The following is a 22854-nucleotide window of genomic DNA, read 5'->3' as shown; positions in this document are numbered from 1 at the left end:
TGGCACCCAGGTCACCAATTCGGACCCAGAACTGATTCTCAGCACTCCGCAGCGCGCCTGTGGAAACTGAGAATAAGAAAGTGCTCATAATTGGCGATTCCATAGTGCGGAATGTTAGAACTCCAAACTGTGTTAAACCAGCAGTTAATGTTAAGTGCCTCGCAGGGGCCAAGATTTCTGGCATAGAGGCCGCATTGGACCGTGTCATCGACGATGAAGTATCTACCTTATTGCTGCATGTCGGCACTAATGATATTTATTCACAGCAATCTGAGGTATTAAAAGAGGAACTTCATCTCTCTATGCATCAAAGCCAAAAGAAAATGTCAGAATTTAGTTGTATCTGGCCCCTTACCAAGATTACATAGAGGGGATGTGATTTATAGCAGATTGCATTCCCTTCACTGCTGGCTAGAAACCTGGTGTGCAAACAAAAGCATAGCGTTTGTGAACAATTGGGATGATTTTTGGGAAAGGCCTGGATTTTTCAGAAGAGATGGTCTTCATCCTAACTGGAGGGGATCTTATGTATTATCCCAAAATATGGCAGCAAAACTGCCTGTTTGACTGATTAGAGCACCATCCAGGCTGCAGTCATGTGATCTTAAATCACAGGCTGTTGTTTATCCCACCTGTTACTTTCCTGAAGCTCTTACCCATAATCCTTGTCATGGGGCATCCAGTAAATTTAGTCCTGATACAAACCTTAAATTAATTGATAACCAAAAAATAAGGTGTATAATTAGACCAAGGGATAAAACCAGACCCTCCACCAGGGGCATCTGTAATAGAAATTTACTTCAAATTAAAACAAAAAATATATCAGCAGTTCAGAAAGAACCATGCAGTTTTAAATGCTGCTTATTGAACATTCTCTCTCTTGGCACTAAAGCTGTTTTGGTAAATGATATTATATCAAGTACAAAATCTGATCTGTGTCTTCTCACTGAAACCTGGCTTAGTAAATGTGACACTGTTCCCCTAGCTGAGGTGTCACCAGATGGCTACTCGTTCCTTCATAAGTCTAGCGATTTTAGTCAAGGAGGAGGCCTTGGAATAATTCATTGTAATAAAATGCAAATCACTTCTAAAAATTTAGGCAACTTTACATCCTTTGAGGCGTTCATTTTAAATAATAAAACAGATTCCAACACAATTATAGTGCTAGTCGACAGACCACCAGGGCCGTATTCATTGTTCATGACTGAATTTAGCAACCTTCTATCTGATTTGGCTATAAATTATGATCATGTAGTACTGATGGGGGATTTTAATGTACACATTGATGTGGAAACTGACACTTTTAGCAAATGTTTTACTTATTTGTTAAATTCAGTAGGATTTTGTCAGATTGTCAAAGGTCCAACTCATAATCATAACCACACATTAGATTTAATTATAACTTACAAAGTTGAAATTCAAAATTTAAATATCACTCCATTAAATGAAGTTATTTCAGATCACTACTTAATTACATTTGATTTAGTCCTGCCCTTGTCAACACACTCCCAGATTAAAACAAGGACAGTGCAACATCTAGATTATAATTCTGCTTCAAAACTTAGATACTTTGAGTAAGTCGAGTGTAACTGTGGAAAACCATTCAGATCAGTTAACATCAAATGTAAACGTGGAAAACAATTTAGATCAGCTAACATCACATTATAATGTGACCTTGAGAGATGCTCTGGACACAGTGGCTCCCCTTAAAACAAAAGTGATCAAAGCACATAGAAGCTCTCCCTGGTTTAATGAAAACACTCAAGCTCTTAAATTAGAGTGTCAAAAACTGGAGCGCAGATGGAGAACAACAAAGCTACATGTTTTTCAAACTGCATGGACAGAGAGTGTTAATAAATATAAAAAAGCCCTCTTTAAAGCTCGCTCAGAATACTATTCTACATTAATAGATAACAATAATAAAAATCCTCGGGTACTGTTTAGAACAGTGGCTAAATTAACAAATGGAAATTCAGATCAACAGTGCAAAATACCAACAGATATTAGCAGTACAGACTTTATGAACTTCTTCAATGAGAAAATTAAAAATATAAGATTCCAGATCTCTGCATCACACTACAAACCAAATACTGGCTTAGCAGACCCTATCTCACATTGCATTCAGCACTTTAGTAATTTTAATCCTGTAACCGAGCAGGAAGTCTTAAATTTAATTTCTAAAATGAAGCCCACTACTTGTTCCCTAGATCCAGTGCCAACAAAACTAGTAAAAAGTGCAATTAATGTTCTTGCAGCGCCTTTTCTAAACATTATCAGTAGTTCATTATTGCATGGCACAGTACCTGATACACTAAAAGTGTCAGTCATTAAACCATTACTTAAAAAGTCAGACCTAGACCCACACATACTACATAATTCTAGGCCTATTTCAAATCTACCGTTTCTCTCTAAAATACTAGAAAAAGTAGTCGCCAGTCAGCTTCAGTCACACCTTACACATTACAATTTATTTGAGAAATTCCAGTCTGGCTTTCGCACTGGTCATAGTACAGAAACGGCACTAACGCGGGTTGTAAATGACATTCTGATATCCTCCGATGAAGGAAACTCCACTGTAATTATGTTGTTGGACTTAAGTGCAGCATTTGACACCATTGACCATTCTATTTTACTACACAGGCTAGAAAATAATGTGGGGCTTACAGGCACCGTGCTCGCTTTGTTTAGTTCTTATTTATCAAATCGATTCCAGTATGTACAGAAATGTGCTGACAGTACTCCATCATTATACACAGACGTTCAATATGGTGTCCCGCAGGGCTCAGTACTGGGACCTTTACGGTTTTCACTTTACATGCTTCCACTGGGATCTATCATTAGGAAACAATGTTAATTTTCACTCGTATGCAGATGACACCCAGTTGTACCTTTCATTTAAATCAGATGAAGTTTCTCCGATGTTGTCTTTAATTAGTTGTGTTAGCGATTAAAGGAGTGGATGAATGAGAACTACTTGTCTTTAAATACAGATAAAACAGAGATGTTAACTGTTGGAGGGAATGACGCTGATCATAACAATATTTTGTCATCATTTAACTCAGTTGGAATCCCAATTAATTTTACTGAATCAGCCCGCAATCTAGGAGTTATCTTTGATTCTAGCATGTCATTTAAAGAGCATATTACAAAGTTGTCCAAAACATGTTTCTTCCATCTTAAAAATGTTAGGAAATTAAGGCGCTTTCTAAATAAACAGGATTCTGAGAAATTAATTCATGCATTTATCTCTAGTAGGATTGACTACTGCAATGCAGTGTTCACTGGATGTTCAAATTGTTCTTTATACAGACTCCAGTTAATCCAAAATGCGGCTGCGAGAATTATTACAAGAACAAGAAAATACGAACACATAACTCCAGTTCTTAAATCCTTACACTGGCTCCCGGCTAAGTTTAGGGAAGATTTCAAAATCCTTCTTTTAACATATAAAGCATTAAATGGCCGTGGTCCAGCTTACTTGTCTGAACTTATCATGACTTACAAACCAGAGCGCACATTAAGATCTCAAGATGCTGGTCTGCTTATGGTTCCAAGGATTAATAAAATAACAATGGAAGGTCGAGCTTTTAGTTACAGGGCCCCTAAACTGTGGAATGGTCTGCCTGCTACTATAAGAGATGCCCCTTCGGTCTCAGCTTTTAAATCCCGGCTGAAGACTCACTACTTCAGTTTAGCATATCCTGACTAGAGCTGCTGATTAACTGTACATACTGCATCTCTGTTGTTAGTCATTAAAACTAAAACATAAGTAACATAATAGTTAGAATTGGATACTAACCCTCACCTATTCTGTTTCTCTTCTCGGTACTCAAATGTGGCACTTGGTGCCACAGCCCACCTTCCAAGTTGTTTTGCGTGCATAAGGTAAAGTCATCCCTGATGGAGGATTGCAGGAATCGTGAGAAAGAGGGGTCCTTTCATCGGACTGGCTGGCCCAACACTGTTTCAGCCGTGGAATGGCCAAACGGGGGAGGCAGCTTGATGGATGAGGTGTCCAGGAGTCTAAAATTATCTAAATCTTATTATGTGATATCATCTACTGTTAAATTCTGCTCCATACTTCTAAAAAATTTTTAATATTTTATTGAGGATTTGTTCTGTTCTGTGTATTGTATTGTATTGACCCCCTTCTTTTGACACCCACTGCACGCCCAACCTACCTGGAAAGGGGTCTCTCTTTGAACTGCCTTTCCCAAGGTTTCTTCCATTTTTTTTCGGGAGTTTTTCCTTGTCTAATTCTTAGAGAGTCAAGGCTGGGGGGCTGTCAAGAGGCATGGCCTGTTAAAGCCCATTGCAGCACTTCCTGTGTGATTTTGGGCTATACAAAAATAAACTGTATTGTATTGTATTGTATTGTATAAAGGCTATAACATCTTAAACCTTGTGTCTTTGCTCTTCTTTCCTTTTCAGCATGGAAATAACATTTTTTTCACACATTATATACATATATAAACTAATACAAATGTATACACGTGCAAACAATATAAACACAAATATAAATGTACGTTTGGAAATAAGCACGTAATAGACCTAAATAATGGGGCGGCACGGTGGCGCAGTGGGTAGCACTGCTGCCTCGCAGTTGGGAGATCTGGGGACCTGGGTTCGCTTCCCAGGTCCTCCCTGCATGGAGTTTGCATGTTCTCCCCGTGTCTGTGTGGGTTTCCTCCGGGCGCTCCGGTTTCCTCCCACAGTCCAAAGGACATGCAGGTTAGGTGATTGGCGATTCTAAATTGGCCCCTAGTGTGTGCTTGGTGGTGTGGGTGTGTTGTGTGTGCCCTGCGGTGGGGTTGGCACCCTGCCCGGAATTAGTTCCCGTCTTGTGCCCTGTGTTGGCTGGGATTGGCTCCAGCAGACCCCCGTGACCCTGTGTTCGGACTCAGCGGGTTGGAAAATGGATGGATGGATAGACCTAAATAATGTTAAGCATGAACATGGGAAGGTAAGGCCAACTAACAGCCGAAATGAATAACATTTTGTTACACAGACACTGTTGGTCTGTTTCTATCATATTCTAAATAACAGCACCTCCATGAGCTACAGATAAAAATCAAGGTTTATTCTGTTCTGTTGTGGTCTCACATAAGCGATGAACTTGATCAGCCTGCTTGTATAACACAGTTCATCATCAGCACCTGTCAGTGTGCTTCTTATGCCATCCAGTATGTGGCCTAAATGCACAATGGAGCAGGCAATTCCAGTCAGTCTATTGAGATTACTGTGAGGGTCTCCTGTTGGCGAACGTGGTTTCATGGCTGACCTGTAACATGATCGCTCACCCATACTTGAAATGTCAACCATGTAGGACAGTGCATACTGGTGACATTGCCTGTTGTGCCGAGTGGAGGTGTGTATGTAGCACTGAGGTCTAAAACCGTGTCCACTATGGCTGCACATGCAATTGAGGGATTATGCTTATGTCAGAGTAGTGGTGTGTTTGGTCAGTTATGTCAGGGATGTGTGGGGTAGCACACCTGGGTATGTAGCTGTGCCAGCCACGAAAGGTACCCGAAGCCTAATTTTAGTCCATTCATCCCACAATCACAAAACCAGGCCTTGTTGCATGTGTAACTGCATGAGCTGTCGATTCAGACCAAGACCTAGATTCAAAGGACAGGGTGCGTGTGATTTTGCGTGACAAACAGGCAAGCCATACTCTCCCTCTCTCATTCATATGTATAATAGTGATGACGTAGGCTTTCTTGATCCTGGAATTGAACTTTAGAATATCTTTTTTTTCATTAAATATACATTACTCAAGATAATGCATAGATGGGAACAGAACAGATACAATGGATTCACAAAAAAAAAAAAAAAACTTCCATCTGTTATTCTAATAACATGAACAATTACACCAACTTTTTGACAATTAAAAAAAAGAATTCTAAAGCAATACCTTGTCCAATCTTATAGCATAATTACATTAATTCTGCATGTATTATTTAAACCAAAAGTGAGATTCTGCAACTTCATCAGATATTTCACAGTTCAAACTAATTTAAATTTGCTACCAGATTCAAACAAGTTGAAGCAAAATGTTCATGTAGTATTTAAAGATGGAAAATTACCTTAACATTTTAAGTTCCTGAGCAGCTTTAAGAATGATTTCATGTTGTCTTTGTGAAAGTGCTAGAACTCCTTTTGCTGCTCCTGATGAATCATCTACCATAACCTCTGGGGCATCATGGTGCGGAGGAGGAATAGTAGAAGGTGGCAACGCTGAAGGAACCTCCAATCGATCTTCAAATTGTGGTCTCCGGTTACCGAGATCAGGCATGTATCGCCTTTCGTGTAATGGTTCTCTGCTCCACTCTGGTCTGTCTGGCATGTAATCTCTTTCTTCCTGTCGGAAGAGTGCCTGTTCTGCATATTCCTCATCTCCATAACTACCTCTGTCCTGAAAATCTCTTTCATATAAATAGGAATGATCTCTCTTCTCTATCCAGCGATCTTCACAGAAACGGTCAGGTGGTAACTGAGGTGGGTACTGTGGACAATTTCTTCTGCGATCCTCTACTTCCCAATCTTCTCTCTGCATGTAGTAACCCTGATCTTGATTATAATTCTCATTATAATCAGTGTAAGGTGCAACAAATCTATTTTGTTCCACATCAAATTCATGCTCATACTCTGGAAAATATTCCCCACGTCTTCTATCTCGTTCCATATCGAAAGGAATTGGTGGTCGTCTCATTTCTCGGCCTATGACTTCATGTGGAGCATGACCTCTGGGGTCTCTTTCTATTAACTCATGTGGCAAAGGAGGAGGATGCCTGGGCTCTCTATCCATCACTTGCTGTGGAAACACAGGGGGTCGTCTAGTATCTCTTTCCACAGTATCGTGAGGTAGGAGGGGAGGGTGTCTGGGCTCTCTTTCCATGTATTCATAAGGTAAAGGAGGAGGATGCCTGCGATCTCGATCCAATGGATCATGAGGTAAAGGAAAATTATGCCTTGGATCTCTCTCCATTGGCTCATGGGCCAAAAGTGGAGGCCGTCTAAATGGAGGTCGGTTTTCTCTCTGAAAGGGCTCTCTATCTGGCCAATAATCGCTCCCAGGCTCTTCCCATCCTCTTTGCCTGCTCATGTCCTCGACTTGTTCTCTGTCCATTGCAGGTCTTCCTCTGCCTCGATTTTGAAAATAGGGCTCTCTAAAATGTCCCTGTTCCTCCTCTCCATGCCACGTTTCTTCATGAAAAAGCAGTGGCTTTCGCTCAGTTAGATTTTGTTTTTCCATTTGAGAATTCTTCCATGAGTTGATACCTTGATTTTGACTATTTTCTTTTTTATCTTCACCATGCATTCCTCGATAATCCAAAGTAAATGAATCTTGTTTAGCTGAAATAGGCTTAGAAGCAATATTAGAATGAAGTGTCTTTCCTGGTGGACCTCTTATAGGCACAGGCCCCTGACTAAAACCTTCTGTCTTTGGAGTTGAAATGGCTTTCTGGGTTTCCAAATTACATAACTTAGGAGTGCCTTTAGGAGTGTCTGGTTTTGCAACAGTATCAGAGTTTTTCTTCGTGTCTTTTTCAAATGGTTTAGCTTCATCCTTTTGTACTTCTTGTGGTTTTGTAACATTTCTATTGCTGGCAAAAACATTCTTATCATCATTAATTGGTAATGTGGAAGCTGGTTTGGCAACCTCTTCAAGATTTACTTTTAATGAATTCTCTTTTGAGTCTGATTGCTTTTGCTCTCCTACTGATACCGAGGTCTGAGGAATAGGATCATTTGGAAGAAAAAAGTCACCATCTGCATCAAAATCATAGTCTGTGGTTAAATTACCAGATGATGATATAATTGGAACACTAGATGATGGTTTACAGGTTTTTAAATTTTGGTCTTGTGACATAGCATCTTTTGGAATTGGCTGAGTTGAATTAAGTTTGTCTGACTGACGAGGCACATGTGCTGTAGATTCCTCAAATTTGTTATTTTGATCACCCTTTGATAGTGCATTAAATTCTTTTGTCTGCTGGGCTTGAGCTTTAAGTGTCTCCATTTTTGCAAATTCATTCAATTTTGATGATGGTTGGGAGACACTTTTAGATGTATCTGGTTGTACTGGCGATTCTGTTTTTGAAGGGACATTAATCCTTGGTGGGTGCCGAGTTGGAGCATCAGATTCTTTTGGAGGCTGTTCAGTTTTTACAGGCGAGTCAAATTTTGGTGGCTGTTGTAATACAGACACTGGTAATGGTTCAACAGTAGGAGGTGGACCAAATCTATGCTGATGCTCAAATCTGGATAACTGATTAAATCTTCCTTGCTTTTCATCAGATTGCTGATCATATTTAGACTGTGAGCAATGACCTGAGGGTAAATCTGGCTTAGGTACTGGGGTTTGAAATCCAGGAGCAGTCATTTCTGAAGTAGTGTTAAGCCTATACAAGAAAAGAACATTAATTACTGTTCATTTCAATATTAAGTGAACAAAAACAAAGGTACATGATAACCCAAGCAGAACAAAAAAGATACTTCAAGTGATCTAAAATTATTCTGAATTTAAAGCTTTGTTACACATAACACCATAATTCTGCACAGAAATATTTGCAATTATTTGCAAACTCAAATTAATGAGGAGTCAAAAAAATATTTATTTTAGGCTAAAAGGGGACAATATATTCCCTAAGGGACATTTCTGAGCCATGAAAAATCTTACTAAAACAACTTTTTTTTTTTTTTTTAATTTAATGCAATACACACAAGCCAATTTCTCTACAAGCACACTATATGTCACTATTTGTAATCTCTTTCTCTCCCAGTGTTCATCTGGCAAATTGCCAACTCACATTATAAAAACAGAAAATAAAGCAGGATAGAAGGAGCCAAACGAACACTAGCAAGTGTTGGTTTAAACACTAAGTGGTAGAGAATTTGTGAAGAAAGTGCGTCAATGTTCAAGAAATAAAGCATTCAATGCCACTTTTTCATAAAACATGTTCAAACTATTTTAAAGCTGTTGGATATAGCTCAAAAAAGAAAATGAATGAACTAAACGTAGGGTGACTAGTAAGCAGTTTCACATACCCCTTGGACTATGAGCTTGAGTGACATTGGCATGGTTTGAGTGGTGATAGGGGAAGGAATAGCTAGAACAAAGGCTTCATTATGCTAGAATCAACAGACATACTAATTCTATTTAAAATAATGGCTTGTGGTCCACAAGCTGTCTGGTTTCCTTTTTGTCTCCGTTAGACTGATGTGCATTCACACTATGTGATGCACTTATAACACATACTTATGACATACATTGCTGCATAGGGCCTCCTTCTACTTCTGTGAAAATGACATTAATGTGAGCAGTATTAACAATGGAAAAGGATATGGGTATGCAGAATTAGCAAATATGAATTAAAAAAAGAAACTGAACAGATAGTATCCATCTTTATAAGCACCCCCAGCCTTGTTATACCAGTCATGCATTGGATTGTGAAAAACATAGTCACCCTAAAAAAAGTTAAGATATAAAAAGACATAAATGGTTCACAAATATAACAATTAGCAACAAAACAGGATCAATGATCTTGAAACACAGAGGAGCTTTTGCTAGTGGAGAGTTTGAATGTTCAGAGGCTGGTGAGTATATGTGCCTTGCTAATGTGAACACATTGAAACATCTCTGTCTATCACACAACGGTGCAAACGAGCAGCTTTGAAAATGGAGTCATACATTATTTTTGTCATTTTTAACACGTGGACATATCAAGATTTGATCTTCATTTAAACAGTACCAATAGATATAACAAACATCATACCACATTGGAATATAAAGTGTCACTGTATAATTTAAACCAACATAGATGCAAATTCGTATGTGGAAAAAATTTACACCACCTCAAATTTTTTAAAATTAGAATCAGGTGCACCAGATCAGGTATTTAAAACAAAGATTTGATTTTGTTTGCTCTTAGTTGTTGGAAGTGTGTTATTACTATATCTAGATCGAAACAGCTCTAAGAGACCATCTCAAAGAAGGTTTTAGAAGCATAGGAGTCTGTCCAAAGATTTTAAAAGATCTCCCAACAATGGGAAATCTATCATTCCACTGTCTGGAACATTGTTTACAGAGTGGAGAAGATTTCAGACAACTGCCATCTTATCCAGGCCAGGCAATACAGACAAGCTCAGCCTGAAAGAAATCTCTGAGAACACCAGAATTACATCATGGGACCAAAAAAGTTATCAGTTACCAATGGCGGTATGAAAGTGCACGAGTCCATCCATCCAGCCATCCTCTTCCGCTTATCCGAGATCGGGTCACGGGGGCAGCAGCTTGAGCAGAGATACCCAGACTTCCCTCTCCCCGGCCACTTCTTCTAGCTCTTCCGGGGGAATCCCGAGGCATTCCCAGTCCAGCCGAGAGACATAGTCCCTCCAGTGTGTCCTGGGTCTTCCCCGGGCCTCCTCCCGGTTAGACGTGCACGAGTCTACCATTATAAACAGACTGTACAAACTGGATCTAAATGGCAGGTATGCCAGGGGGAAACTTTCTATCCAAAAAGAACATCAGGGAAAGACTAAAGTTTGCCCATGAATATCCAGGCAAAGACCAGAACTTCTGTGCTCTGAACAGACTAGGCAAATATAAAGTTATTTGGCCATAGTACAAGAAGACATTTTTGACAAAACAAAAGATGTAACTTGACCAGAGGATGCTGACAGCAACCGTAAAGCATGGTTGTGGGCATTACCTTACCTGATGTTATAGGTATTGCAGGCTGCAGTTAGACTGATCTTCAACCATCACACACTTCTTTAACAAAAAAAAGCCCACTCATCTGTTTTTTTTTTTTTGTTTTTTTTTAAATCACCATGCTGTAAGAGATGGAAGTGATGTCAAACTGAAGCCTAGTAAAGTCGTAATAAGGAAGCCCCAAGCACACTTTTGTACATTTTTAATCTAACTTTATCTCATATGTACGTGAAAGTATCTTGTACGCAAGTGAAAACATCTTATACGTACAAGATATTTTCTTGCATTACGAGATAGTTTCACACATGTATGAGATATGGGTTATCCCAAATTTTTTTTACTGTGCAGTTCAGAGCCTCCGTAGAATCCCATTAATATGCTATAGCGGGATTTGAAGCAGGCTATGAAATCAAGGTACTTTTCAAACATCTCACAGCTGAAAGAATTCTGCATGGAGGACTGAGAAAATGGTTCTCCCAGTTGGTATTTTTCATTGAATAAATTATTGCAAAGTCAGATTGTCATTGTTGTTTTTCCAATTACGTCACCTTTATCTAAAGATACTTTTTAATGGAAAATCAAATCTTTACGTCCAAATATGTTAGAAAAGGAAAAAACATTTCATAGAGTGTATATGAATGTATCGGGTCACTACAGAGCAGCAAACATAGAACAATTTCATAACTGTAGGCTGGGGACTGAAATTGAGGGCTGACAGTCGTGTACTTTTCAATTGAATCAATGTTTTTTTTTAATGCAGCTTGCTTGAGTGTTTACTGAATAAATCAGGTTTACTCCTGACAAAACAGCTATGTGTAAACATCCCACCTAAGAGCCAATTCTATCTAGGTCAGATACTTTGCAATTGCAGAGTGTAGAATGAAATGAAATATAACATTTCATCAAATTTATCATTCAGTAATTAAAATAGTTTAAAATAAAAACATTTGTATTCTTGTAAGTAGATACCACATAGACTTATGGTGCCCAGAATAATTATTTTGATATATGGTACATTGTATTAATTGGAAGCAATCTAAAGACAGAATTAAAATCTCAGTCCTCTGCCAGGATTCAACACAATACATTGCCAGAAAGACAAAGCATCATCACCAGCTCAGCTGTCAGGACGTATTAACTGAAAGAAAAATGAAGTATGATGGTAGCTGTCAAAATTCAAATGGTATTGCACACAAAATAAATTGGTGACCACTGAATATAACCGCTAAGCTGCACAGAACACAACATTAAATACCTAACATGTACCGTGGTGCTTGAAAGTTAGTGAACCCTTTGGAATTTTCTACATTCCTGCATAAAGACTTAAATCATCATTAGATTTTCACACAAGTCCTAAAGGTAGATAAGGAAAACCCATCTAAACAAATGATTAAAAAATATCACACTTGATCATTTATTATTGAGGAATATCACCCAGTATTATGTTACTAAGTTCACATACTTCTGCCACTCACAGTAATATTGAATGATTTTCCTCAATAAATAAATTACTAAGTATGACATTTTTGTCTCCTTTGTTTAGTTGGTTTCTATATGTATGCTTTGAGTAGTGAGAAAAGTGCAATATAAATGCAAAGAATTATTATTATTATTACTTTTACAACTTGTGTGAAAATCTAATGATGATTTAGGTCATATTTATACAGGAATATGTAAAATTATGAAGGGTTCACTAACTTTCAAGCACCACTGTAGTTGGTATTTCATTCTTGATTGCATGACACCAGTATCCAGCTCCACCCTGGTCAGCAGGCTGCAGAAAGGTGTACTTAAAATGACTGTAAAAGTGATCCAATATCAGTTCCTGTGGCATGTATTTCCAAAATCAGCCCAGACTCAGTCTCCATAACCACAAAAATTCAGCTTCGTTGTGGTTTGTAAGATGAGAAAGGGTATTAAATGACATTCTTTATATACCCTAATTTTCATAAAATGATTGATAGTACTTCAGGGGATACCCGTCCCATTACATGTACATATGAATGAATACAAACTGTCATGCCACTGACAACTAATAACTGCTGCTCTCGCACTGAAAAAAGAGGAGCATGATGACCAGCATTCTTTAAATTCAATTATCTTCAAACTAAGAGTATAGTTATGAATGGAAATAAAGATCTGTGAGACAGACAATAAGCCTTCAAACAAACTACTTTCAGATTGTTGTTTCACTTGTCAATGATGGTGTCTATCTATCTGAACACATCAAAAAAAGTGATAATCTTACCTGGAATTTCTCTGACTTTCTGCTGGAGATCCCTGACTAGGTGGTGATAACAGATCAAACGGCTTTACACTTGGACTTGATGAAGTAAAAGCAGATGGTAAAGATGTAGTGAGAAACCCAGGCTGTCCAGAAGCCAATGATGATGGAGGCTGAATTACTGCAGAATTTGGGGTCTCTGAGAAAACTTTACTTAAAGATGATGAAACTTGAGGAGATGTTTGTGCAGGCTGAGACGGAGGTGGACAGTTAGGAAGTGGAACTGGGGGCGGGGGCACAGACATGGGTGGGGGCACGGAGGTCATCGGAGGTGGGGGAACAGACATGGGCGGGGGCACGGAGGTCACCGGAGGCGGGGGCACAGACATGGGTGGGGGCACGGAGGTCACCGGAGGCGGGGGCACAGACATGGGCGGGGGCACTGAGGTCACCGGAGGCGGGGGCACAGACATGGGCGGGGGCACGGAGGTCACCGGAGGAGGGGGCACAGAGGTCACTGGAGGAGGGGGCACAGAGGTCACTGGAGGAGGGGGCACAGAGGTCACTGGAGGAGGGGGCACAGACATGGGCGGGGGCACGGAGGTCACTGGAGGCGGGGGCACGGAGGGAACCCGGGAACCCAAAGGTGGGGGCACGGAGGGAACCGAGGGCACTGAAGACGGGGGCACGGAGGTCACTGGGGGAGGAGGCACGGAGGTCACTGGGGGAGGAGGCACGGAGGTCACCGGGGGAGGAGGCACGGAGGTCACCGGGGGAGGAGGCACGGAGGTCACCGGGGGAGGAGGCAGAATACTACCATGTACACTAGGTGGTGGTTGATGATATTGACCATAAGGTGGAATGCCAACCATGCCATAAGGTGGAGCTGACGCATACTGATGTTGCATATTGCGAAGAGTCATAACCCTTTCATGCAGGTGAGCATAAGTTGATTGCATTTGATCCTGCCACTGCTTCCACTGTGATTCATATTCCTTCAGCTGGTCTTTGTGGGGATATGCCTGAAATTGTTCTTGCCAGATTTTAAAATGCCTCTCCCATTCTTGAAAAAGTGGAATAAACTGGTGCTGCTGCATTTCAAAATGTCTAAGCTGCATCTCCAGAGGCATTGTCTACAAATCAGAAAAAAAAATATTAATATAGTCCTAGATAAATTACATTTATTATAAACAAAGAAAAATCTAATGTGGCACAAGCATTTGACTAAACCGATCATAATAACATCACAATGAAGTGGTTTGAATATAGTGTATTTGGGATGGTCCGATTGACCAGCCACTGATTAAAATCAGGAGATTTTAACTTTTTTTTTTTTATTTTTTTTTTTTTTTTTTTTTTTTTAAAAAAGGTTGGTTGCTTTACTGAAACAACATTGGTTATAAGACTTCAAAGAAGCATGCTCCCACCAGCTTAATAAGTTGTCTTGCTTAAATTATAAAGTATAATCATCTATACAGTGAGGTACAAACTACAACAAAAACTGTAAACCTCCTAATGTAGAGAATGGGAAATAACTCCTAATTAGTGTTGCAAACATTGATCTAATTTCATGAATTACAGCCTTCTATGAATCGATTGTTTATAATAAAAAGGTTAAAAACCCTACCTGTGAACACTCACACACACAATGGAAACATGTATCATAAAACTGCTTTTTGTATTCAATCTTTTCAGGATTGCTAGGTAACAAATGGTTTACAGTGTAACCTACTAAAAGAGGCTAAAGCACAACCTCCCAAGCTTCCTTCATTCAGATTAGGCTGGTACAAGCATGCAGAAAATGAAAGAAGAAGAAAAAAACAAAAAAAAACCCTTATAAGACCAAATCTCCTGCTAATGAAAAGGATTCAGCACTAACAAAGCTTAGATAGATTAGATAGATTAGATAAATGATAGGATAGATAGATACTTTTATTAATCCCCAAGGGGAAATTCACATACTCCAGCAGCAGCATACTGACAAAAACAGTATTAATTAAAGTTTAATAAAAGTTGCAAAACGCAAGGTGGACAGTGTGAGGCGGTTATAATAGTCAATAATCTTGTAGAGTGTTAATGTTTAACCCCCCCAATGGAATTGAAGAAGTCGCATAGTGTGGGGGAGGAACAATCTCCTCAGTCTGTCAGTGCAGCAGGACAGTGACAGCAGTCTGTCGCTGAAGCTGCTCCTCTGTCTGGCGATGATACTGTTCAGCTTCCAGCTTTTCTAAAATATGAAGAAAACGATAATAACATAATAGGATTTCTTTGTTTTTTTTATAAGGTGGTGGTTGGTAAAGGATCAGGAGCAGGTGTCTGCATTTGTCAGAAAGTGCAAGTCTGAAGGGGCGAGATCACAGAACCATCAAATAGGCAGAGAGGACAGCAAGATTATAGCCAGCAAATCCATGCAAATAAAAAAATAGATTAACTGGCTATGAAACTTGACATTGAGTTTGATTACACAGAAAATAATGTACAGACTTTTTTCTTGAAATTTTATTTGTGCATGTTATGAAGTAAGAATCGGTTTTATTATTAAGTAAAAAGGAGTTTATGAATTTTTTTCGTTTGCAATAAAAGGATAGTAATGTTCTCAGGAGCGAGCTAGCTAGTCTGTTAGCCTCCAGGTTGGAAATCAAAAACAACTGCTCTTATAGGAACAATGCTCTAAGTAGGACTGTTAAATTCAAACGGATCTGAAAAAATTATTATTCAAAGGTAAAAACTGACATTCTATTCTAAAAGAACAGTCCTTTATTTTACCTCATTCTAATTTCCACATCGTGTTACTCCAGACACGCTATGCAACAAGAAATACATGTGTTTTGCACATCACTTCCAAGATTATCGTTCAATGATTTGTAATTATTAGTTTGTATCATCATTTATAATACAGTTATGTTTACCTACCACACTGATCTGCTTTTGGGTAAACGGTTTTTAACAACTGACTTTAAACACTCCTTCAGCATTGTAAAAGCATTGTTTTGCTCCTAATTCTGTTCTGTTTCACTCTTGAACCTAAGATTTCTGATTTGCCCATTTTATATTGTAGCAAACATAAGCTGGCTCCCTTTCTCAATAAAAATAATGGAAAATAACTGCCATATTTCTGATTTTCCTTATATCATTTTAATGTCTTTAAAATCACCACTTTAAATGGAATTTTCAGTGTGAGGAAAGCACACTCAGCTACCTCAACCACGCATATCTTTTGGAGACTGCTAGATTGACACATGGTTCTTTAAACAGAGGCGTAATGAAAAATAAGCATTAAGGTTTACATGCGTTGTATCTTTGCTAAATCTTTAAAGAGGGGAAATAATCCTGATTAGTTTAATCCTGCATTTTATTCTTTGACTATTGAACCTTCAACACTGCTCTACAAACACAAATGAAACCCACCATTTATTTATTTATCTTTTGTTTTTATGAGAACCTATGCTTCTTGTACATTACAAAAGTAACTCCTTTTGGAAAAGCAAACTGTCTGATCATGCCTTGATTTATATAAACTATTAATGGGCACTGATTTAATATCTCTTGGCCACAAAAGCCAAAAAGGCAGACAAGAGGAGTAGAGTAGTGGAGGAAGGGCAAAATGCAGGGACTAAAGTAACGTGTTTAAGTAATATTGAGTGATTTTGTATAGATTTCACATATGGATTACAAACATGTCCCAAGAGTCAGTTTGTGTATCTGGGTTCCAGTCCACCAAGGCCTCCATTTTCGACCTCCCGCCTTTATTCCTCCTGCAGGTGGTGGGTCCACAGGAGGGCAGTCCCACATTGTGATTTCAGACTGTGCCCAAGCTGTGGAATGTCACCGGCTCTTGAAGGAAGGAGTCAAAGTTGGTGGGTGAGACAGAATGCTACCAACTAGATATGTTGGGCTCACACCCACCCACTGGATTGGTTCTGGAATCAAACCCCTCAAAAGAGGCAGGACTTTCCTTTACTCTGCAGATGCCCAGGGAAAAGGCATCAGGTGGGAATGGGCTTCTTACTGAGCCCCTGCCTGGTCAATGCTATGTTGGAGTTTGTCCCAGAGAACAAGAGGGCTGCCTCTATGCAGCTGAAGGTTGCAAAGGGGAGGACTGTGACAGCCATATGTGCTCATGCACCAAATGTCAGTTCAGAATACCAGGCATTTTGGAGTGCATGGAGGGGATCTTGGAAAGGGTCACAGTTGGGAGACTGCAGAGTTCCACCGAGGAACTCCAATGCCCATGTGGGTAACAGTGGAGACACCAGGAGAGACATGATTGGAAATAATTGCCTTCCTTACCTAAACCCGAGTGGTGTTTTGGCATGGTTTGTCCTTAACAAACACCAGGTTCAAACAAAGTGGCCCATAAGTATACCTGGTACCAGTGCTTTTTACATAGTAATTTTACTACACTTCAGTTAGCAATATTTGGATATTGCCAATTTTTACATCAGGCAGACTAGGAACTAACAGTCTTATCACAGACTAAACTGCAAATGTTAAATGAAGTCTATGTGAGGAGAAAATGAAACAGTCCATTATTGTTCACTTTAGCTAAGGAATAACAAAACTCAAGGGCACTGTCTGACCATGATTAAATGGTACACAGACATTCAAAGAAAAGAAAACAAACCTGCAGATGGGCTGGTTGCTGCATAAATTGCTGGTATTGTTGCAAGAGCTGCTGCAGATGTGTGTGCTGCTGCATCATGGCTTGGTACTGATAACCTGCTCTTTGATGTTGAGTGTGCTGCCACTGAGCTGCAGCTGCCTGCAACTGTTTCAAGCGTGCTGCTTCTTCTGGGTCCTCTGTAGATGTGACGATATCAGTCTGTATGAAAACAGAAGAATAAGTGCACAGAAATAAAAGAATGATATAACCTTTCACATAAAGATGACCCTTCCATACATCCAACCAAAGCAATTCCAGGGCTGACCTTCCCAGAACAGTCTCTGGGATTCATACATATTACAACCACCGATCCGTTTTCCAGGTTGAAAGCATTCACACATAAAAACCATCACCCTAGAGAAGGGGCAAGAAGCTGTCCAGCAAGCGACACATGGCTGTGTCTGGAAGCAATTCTTCGATAGTTTCCTTCTTTGGTCGGAGACTGTCCGTTACATTTAAATGTCATCATTTACAGATACTTATCTAACAGCTAATCTTAGAAAATGAATAAACCTCACTAAAAAAATCAAGTTACTGGTTCAAATTTCCTACAACAAACTCACTTACATAACATTGTTCTGACATGCACTCAATAACATTTAACACTTTACAAGCTTTACTCACATATATACCAACCCAGTAAAGCACAAGGAATTAATTATACAAGGTCTTGACCAGGGTTTATTTTTTTCTTGGGACATTTGTTCATACACATACTTATAAAGGAAATGTATTTGAACGTGTAAAAGATTTATACAAAAACAAAGTAAAACATGTTAATACCTTAACTTCTTCTGGAGGAGGTGGAGGGGGCAGTTCTTCCCTGGGAGGTGGTGGTGGTGGTGCTGCATCAGCAGGAGGTTCCTTTGGTGGAGGAGGAACAGGGCATTGGCCAGTGAGTTCTTGTTTATTTTCTTTTTCATTTTTCTGCTGCTGTTTTAACTTTTGAAGACTCTGTAAATGTTGCTTATACCAATACTGCTGCTGTTCCTAAAATATATAGTAAATGACAATATCATGAAGGATATGTAGACATTTAAATATATTGTGTAACAAACTTAATTCTCATTTAACACATACACAGTCCCCTCCACAATTATTGGCACCCCTTGGAAAGAGAAGTTAAAATGGTTATATTATAAAAAACACCTTTTGGTAAATTATCTTGATCCACCACATGTGCAACGATTATTGTCACCGCTGCATTTAATAATGTGTAGAACTCCCCTTTGCCAATACAACAGCTCAGAGTCTTCTCCTAAAACATCTTGTAAGGATGTAGAACACAAAGCTGGGAGTCTCTCCACATCATCCAAGGCCCTAGGTCCTCTCTTGTACACCCCCATAAACACCCTTCAAATCACCCCATAGGTTTTAAAAGGGGTTTAGGTCTTGGGACTGAGACTGCCATGACATGCTTGATTTTGTGTTGAATTAACCATTTTTGTGTTAATGTGGACATATGTTCTGGATCACAGTCCTGCAGGATGATCCAATGACCCACTTTTAGTTTCATGGCAGAGGTTTAAAATCTCTGGGTATTTCATGGAGTCCATGAAGCCATTTACCCTAACAATATTCCCAGGGCACAGAACCTCCACCACCCTAGACAGCGAGGATCAGGTTCTTTTCGGTGTAGCCATCCTACTTTTATGCCAAACATACCTTAAGTATTTGTTGCCAAAAAACTTAATTTTCATTTTGTCTGACCATAGAACAAAGTTCTAATCATGTTTAACAAATTCAGGCACTTACATTTGTGGTTAGGTGACAGGAAAGGCACAGAGTCTGATGGTAGTTTTGGACACTTGGTGATGCCAAGATGCTACTTTTTTTCTATATTTATTCGAATAGGGAACCTTTGGGATTTTATAACCTTCCCTACCAGCCTCCTCACTGAGTGGAGGCAAAATTAACTAGGGTCCTCTTCCAGGCAATTGGGTAACAGCTCCAGTTGATCTGAACTTTTAACTATTGCCCCAACTGTAGACATGGGCATTTTATGGTGAGTACCTATTTCTCCAATAGCCATTCCCTAATTTAATGAAGGTCAACACAATTCCCCTCATTTGAATTGTGTTATCTCTCCCATGCTGATGAATGAATAAAGCAATATTGCCTCTATGCACCTCATATTTATACCCCAGTGAATCAGGAAGTCGTGGATTACTGCTTTTCCATTTATACTTTGTTCATAAGAATTCCTGGGGTACCAATAATCATGGCATATGTGGTTTTATTAAAAATAATTAGTTATTGCTTATTTTTTCTCAGAATAAAATTTATTAAAAGGTGGGATTTCTATCTTTTTTCCCCAGTGTTGACATTAAGGTAGTTCACCAAAATATTAATTATCTACAACCCTTTTTAGTAATATTTTCCAGGTGTGCCAATAATTGTGGAGGGGGCTGTTGGTAACAACTGCTACATCTCAATTCTATCTTCTAAACCTGTTTACCCTGAGCAGCATCACAGGAAGCTGGGGATGCCAATCATAGGGTACAAGGTAGGAACAATCATATGGGTAGGCTAATTCATTAAGTGGATTACATCTCCATCTCTTCCCACTTAACCCCTCTACTGCACCCATTTCAATTTGAGATTTTAAGAATTCTCAAAATTTTATCCAACAAAACCATAGCCTTTATTTGCCAAATATAATTCATACTTCCCCACACACTACCTTTCTAATAATGCTCAAAAATTATGAGGCGAGATATAAAATTACCTGTGGTATACTTTTAACCACACATCTAGAAATCTTACTGGGGTAAACAAAAAACAAAAGTTTAACTGACAACTCCATACTCGGCTTTGAGTCCTGTTCTTCAGTGTCCTCGTTTCCTAAGGATGTTCTTCACATGATCGCAACCATCTATGAAACCTTTTAATACTTTGATATTAGCAGGTACGTAAAATACAGTATAAGGTCGTTTACTCTACCTTAATAATTCAGATCTATTACAACCAGTAATGTCTTCTTTTGGCGAAATACTTGGCAACCCTAAACATCACTGCCTACCATAACAAAACCCTATCGTTTATCGAATGAAGGAGAAACATGATACCTGTAATGACATCGACGACAAATCCGGAGACTGCTCCTGTCTTGGCTCACTGATATCAAGTACGGGGGCAGTTGAACCCGCAGGACTATTGGTCTCTGGAGGGGTATGTGACGGAATAACACGGTCTGTGGATTCCGACTGTGCGGTAGGTGGCGGAGGATACTGCTGCTGCTCAGAATGAAGTAAGTGTACAGGAGGCACATTAGGTGCTGGCGACTGATTACTCTGATGAAGGGCTGGTTGGGGAACGGTAAGTTTCGACTGCTGGACCTGGTCGTCTTCTGTTGGAGTAACAGGAGGCTTATGGTCCTGTTTTTCCCCCGATGGAGGGCCAGGTATCGGGACGGGAGCCTGCTGCTCTCCCGGCCCGTGCTGTTGCTGGTTTGGAGGAGGAACGTGAAACGGTGGCGGTGGTCCGTGAGATGGGGGAGGAAACGATGGCGGCGGTCCGTGGTGTTGATGCTGTTGCTGATAGTTGGGCCCCGACGAATAACCAGTCGAACCCGAACTCGAAGAGCTTCCATGCCAGGTCCCGCTGCTGCTGTGCGAGGAGCCTCCACTGTAAGGTGTACTGCTGGAGTGCAGCACCGACTGCAATTGCTTCTGGTGAAGTTGTTGAAGTTGCTGCATTTGTTGGAGGTGTTGTTCTCTAAGGCTTTGGAAGTTGGATGACCCTGGGCCCGAAGAGGCAGAGTAGCTTCCCGATGAACCATAACCACCGTAGTTTCCGCTGTACAAGCTGGAGCCTCTAGGAGGCGGTGGTTTGTTATGGTAATTCGAATACTGACCCGTGTTATGGTAAGAGCCACCGCCATGCTTTCCCCAAGACGGGTACATCTTTCTTGGGTGCAGGCCGCAAAAGTGTCAACAAATAGCCTGAGCCAAGTGAAAGAGAACGGAAAGTCTCTTTCAAAAATAAAACTCCAAAATGAGTGTCTTAAATCGTATGTTTTCTACTTTCAAGTTTCCCGTCTTCAGGTCCCATTACATCAATACAGGTAAATAAATCCGATGTTCTCTTTTCTTCAAAAGAATTACAGTGCAGCAAGCAATGGCGTCGGCCCTATTGACGAAATCGCGCTGCGCGTGCTTGGTAACCCGGCGCGAGCTCGAATCTCGAAGGGGGCGGTGCCTATCTTTCTGTTTGCTGATTTGTCACTCCTGTCGACTAAAAATGTCGTCACAGGGCAACCCGGAAACGCTTGGGACTAGATTCAACAGTGGCTTTGGGAAACTGTTTAAAATGGCATTTCACTGGTGACACAGTTGTTTAATGCTAACAGCCAGTTACTTGTCTACTTTACGGAAGCGTATTAGGACCACAGTGAAAAAAAAAAAAATACGGACACAGTGAAGAAAAAAAAACTGTCGAGATTAAAGGCGACATTTCCATTTTATTCTTGCCATTTACGTCGAGATTAAAGTCGACATGTTGAGTTTATTCTCGACATTTATGTCGAGATTAAAGTCGACATGTTAACTTTATTCTCGTAGTTTGTCATTGAAGTAGAACATTGTACACTAAACTTCATCTTAAAATGAATATTTAATTTAGTAGATCTTCCCAAACCCCGTCATAAATTATGTAGCGCATGAAATGCTTTGTGTTAAGCGTTCCCCGAGCCATATTAATCACTACGTGCTTCTTAAACTGATTTCCTCTGCACAAAGAGGAGGCTCAAGCAGCGATCACCACACAGAATACATTAATTTTATGATATCCCTGCTCCCTGAACATTTACAATGCTAAGATAAATACTTGATATCATTTTTCATGATGAAATGCATTAAAGCATGTACTAATCCTGTGGGAGCACGGTGGTGTAAAGGTTGCACTGCTGCCTGGCAGCAAGGAGGTTCCGGGTGTACCCTTCCTTGAGTTTGCATGTTTTCCTGCCAGGTTTACTCAGCGTGCTTCAGTTTCTTTTCAAAGTCATGTTGGCAGTGGGGTTTTGTTCTGCTATATTGACCGTAGGGTATGTGTGTGCTCGTATTCACCATGCAATGAGCTGGCGTCCTGTTCAGGATGTGTTCCTGCCTGGCCAACGATGCTTGCTGGGATGGGCGTAACCCTGAATGGATGGCATATTTAAAAATGTATAACGAAGATTTTTTAAGGTTCTGTACACTCCGTGGTCTAGGTTTATAACTAGTTTTAATTTCACAAAGACGTTTATCG

At 39.9% G+C, this 22854-nt stretch overlaps 1 protein-coding gene across 4 annotated transcripts in view; it reads right to left on the bottom strand.

The window, feature by feature from the left end:
- Nucleotides 1-21761, bottom strand: part of ylpm1 (YLP motif containing 1) — a 139963-nt gene extending 118202 nt beyond the window's left edge. For 3 of the 4 annotated variants that reach the window (XR_003718576.2, XM_051920190.1, XM_051920191.1), the window contains exons 1-5: nucleotides 20676-21761; nucleotides 18391-18597; nucleotides 17569-17766; nucleotides 12969-14077; nucleotides 6090-8408 (exon numbers count right to left, since the gene is read on the bottom strand). Coding sequence is in view for 3 of the 4 variants with exons in the window: in XM_051920190.1 (XP_051776150.1) it covers nucleotides 6090-8408; nucleotides 12969-14077; nucleotides 17569-17766; nucleotides 18391-18597; nucleotides 20676-21512 (4670 nt within the window). In the remaining variant the exon portion in view is untranslated. The remainder of the gene's footprint in view (nucleotides 1-6089; nucleotides 8409-12968; nucleotides 14078-17568; nucleotides 17767-18390; nucleotides 18598-20675) is intronic. The other variant, XM_028821188.2, reaches the window with a different exon arrangement.
- Between the last annotated feature and the right edge of the window lie 1093 nt (nucleotides 21762-22854).

The sequence above is a fragment of the Erpetoichthys calabaricus genome, chromosome 16 (assembly GCF_900747795.2).
Source record: "Erpetoichthys calabaricus chromosome 16, fErpCal1.3, whole genome shotgun sequence".
In the NCBI taxonomy this organism is placed as follows: domain Eukaryota; kingdom Metazoa; phylum Chordata; class Cladistia; order Polypteriformes; family Polypteridae; genus Erpetoichthys; species Erpetoichthys calabaricus.
The sequence above is the reverse complement of the archived record's forward strand: the minus strand, read 5'-3'. Positions and strand labels throughout refer to the sequence as shown.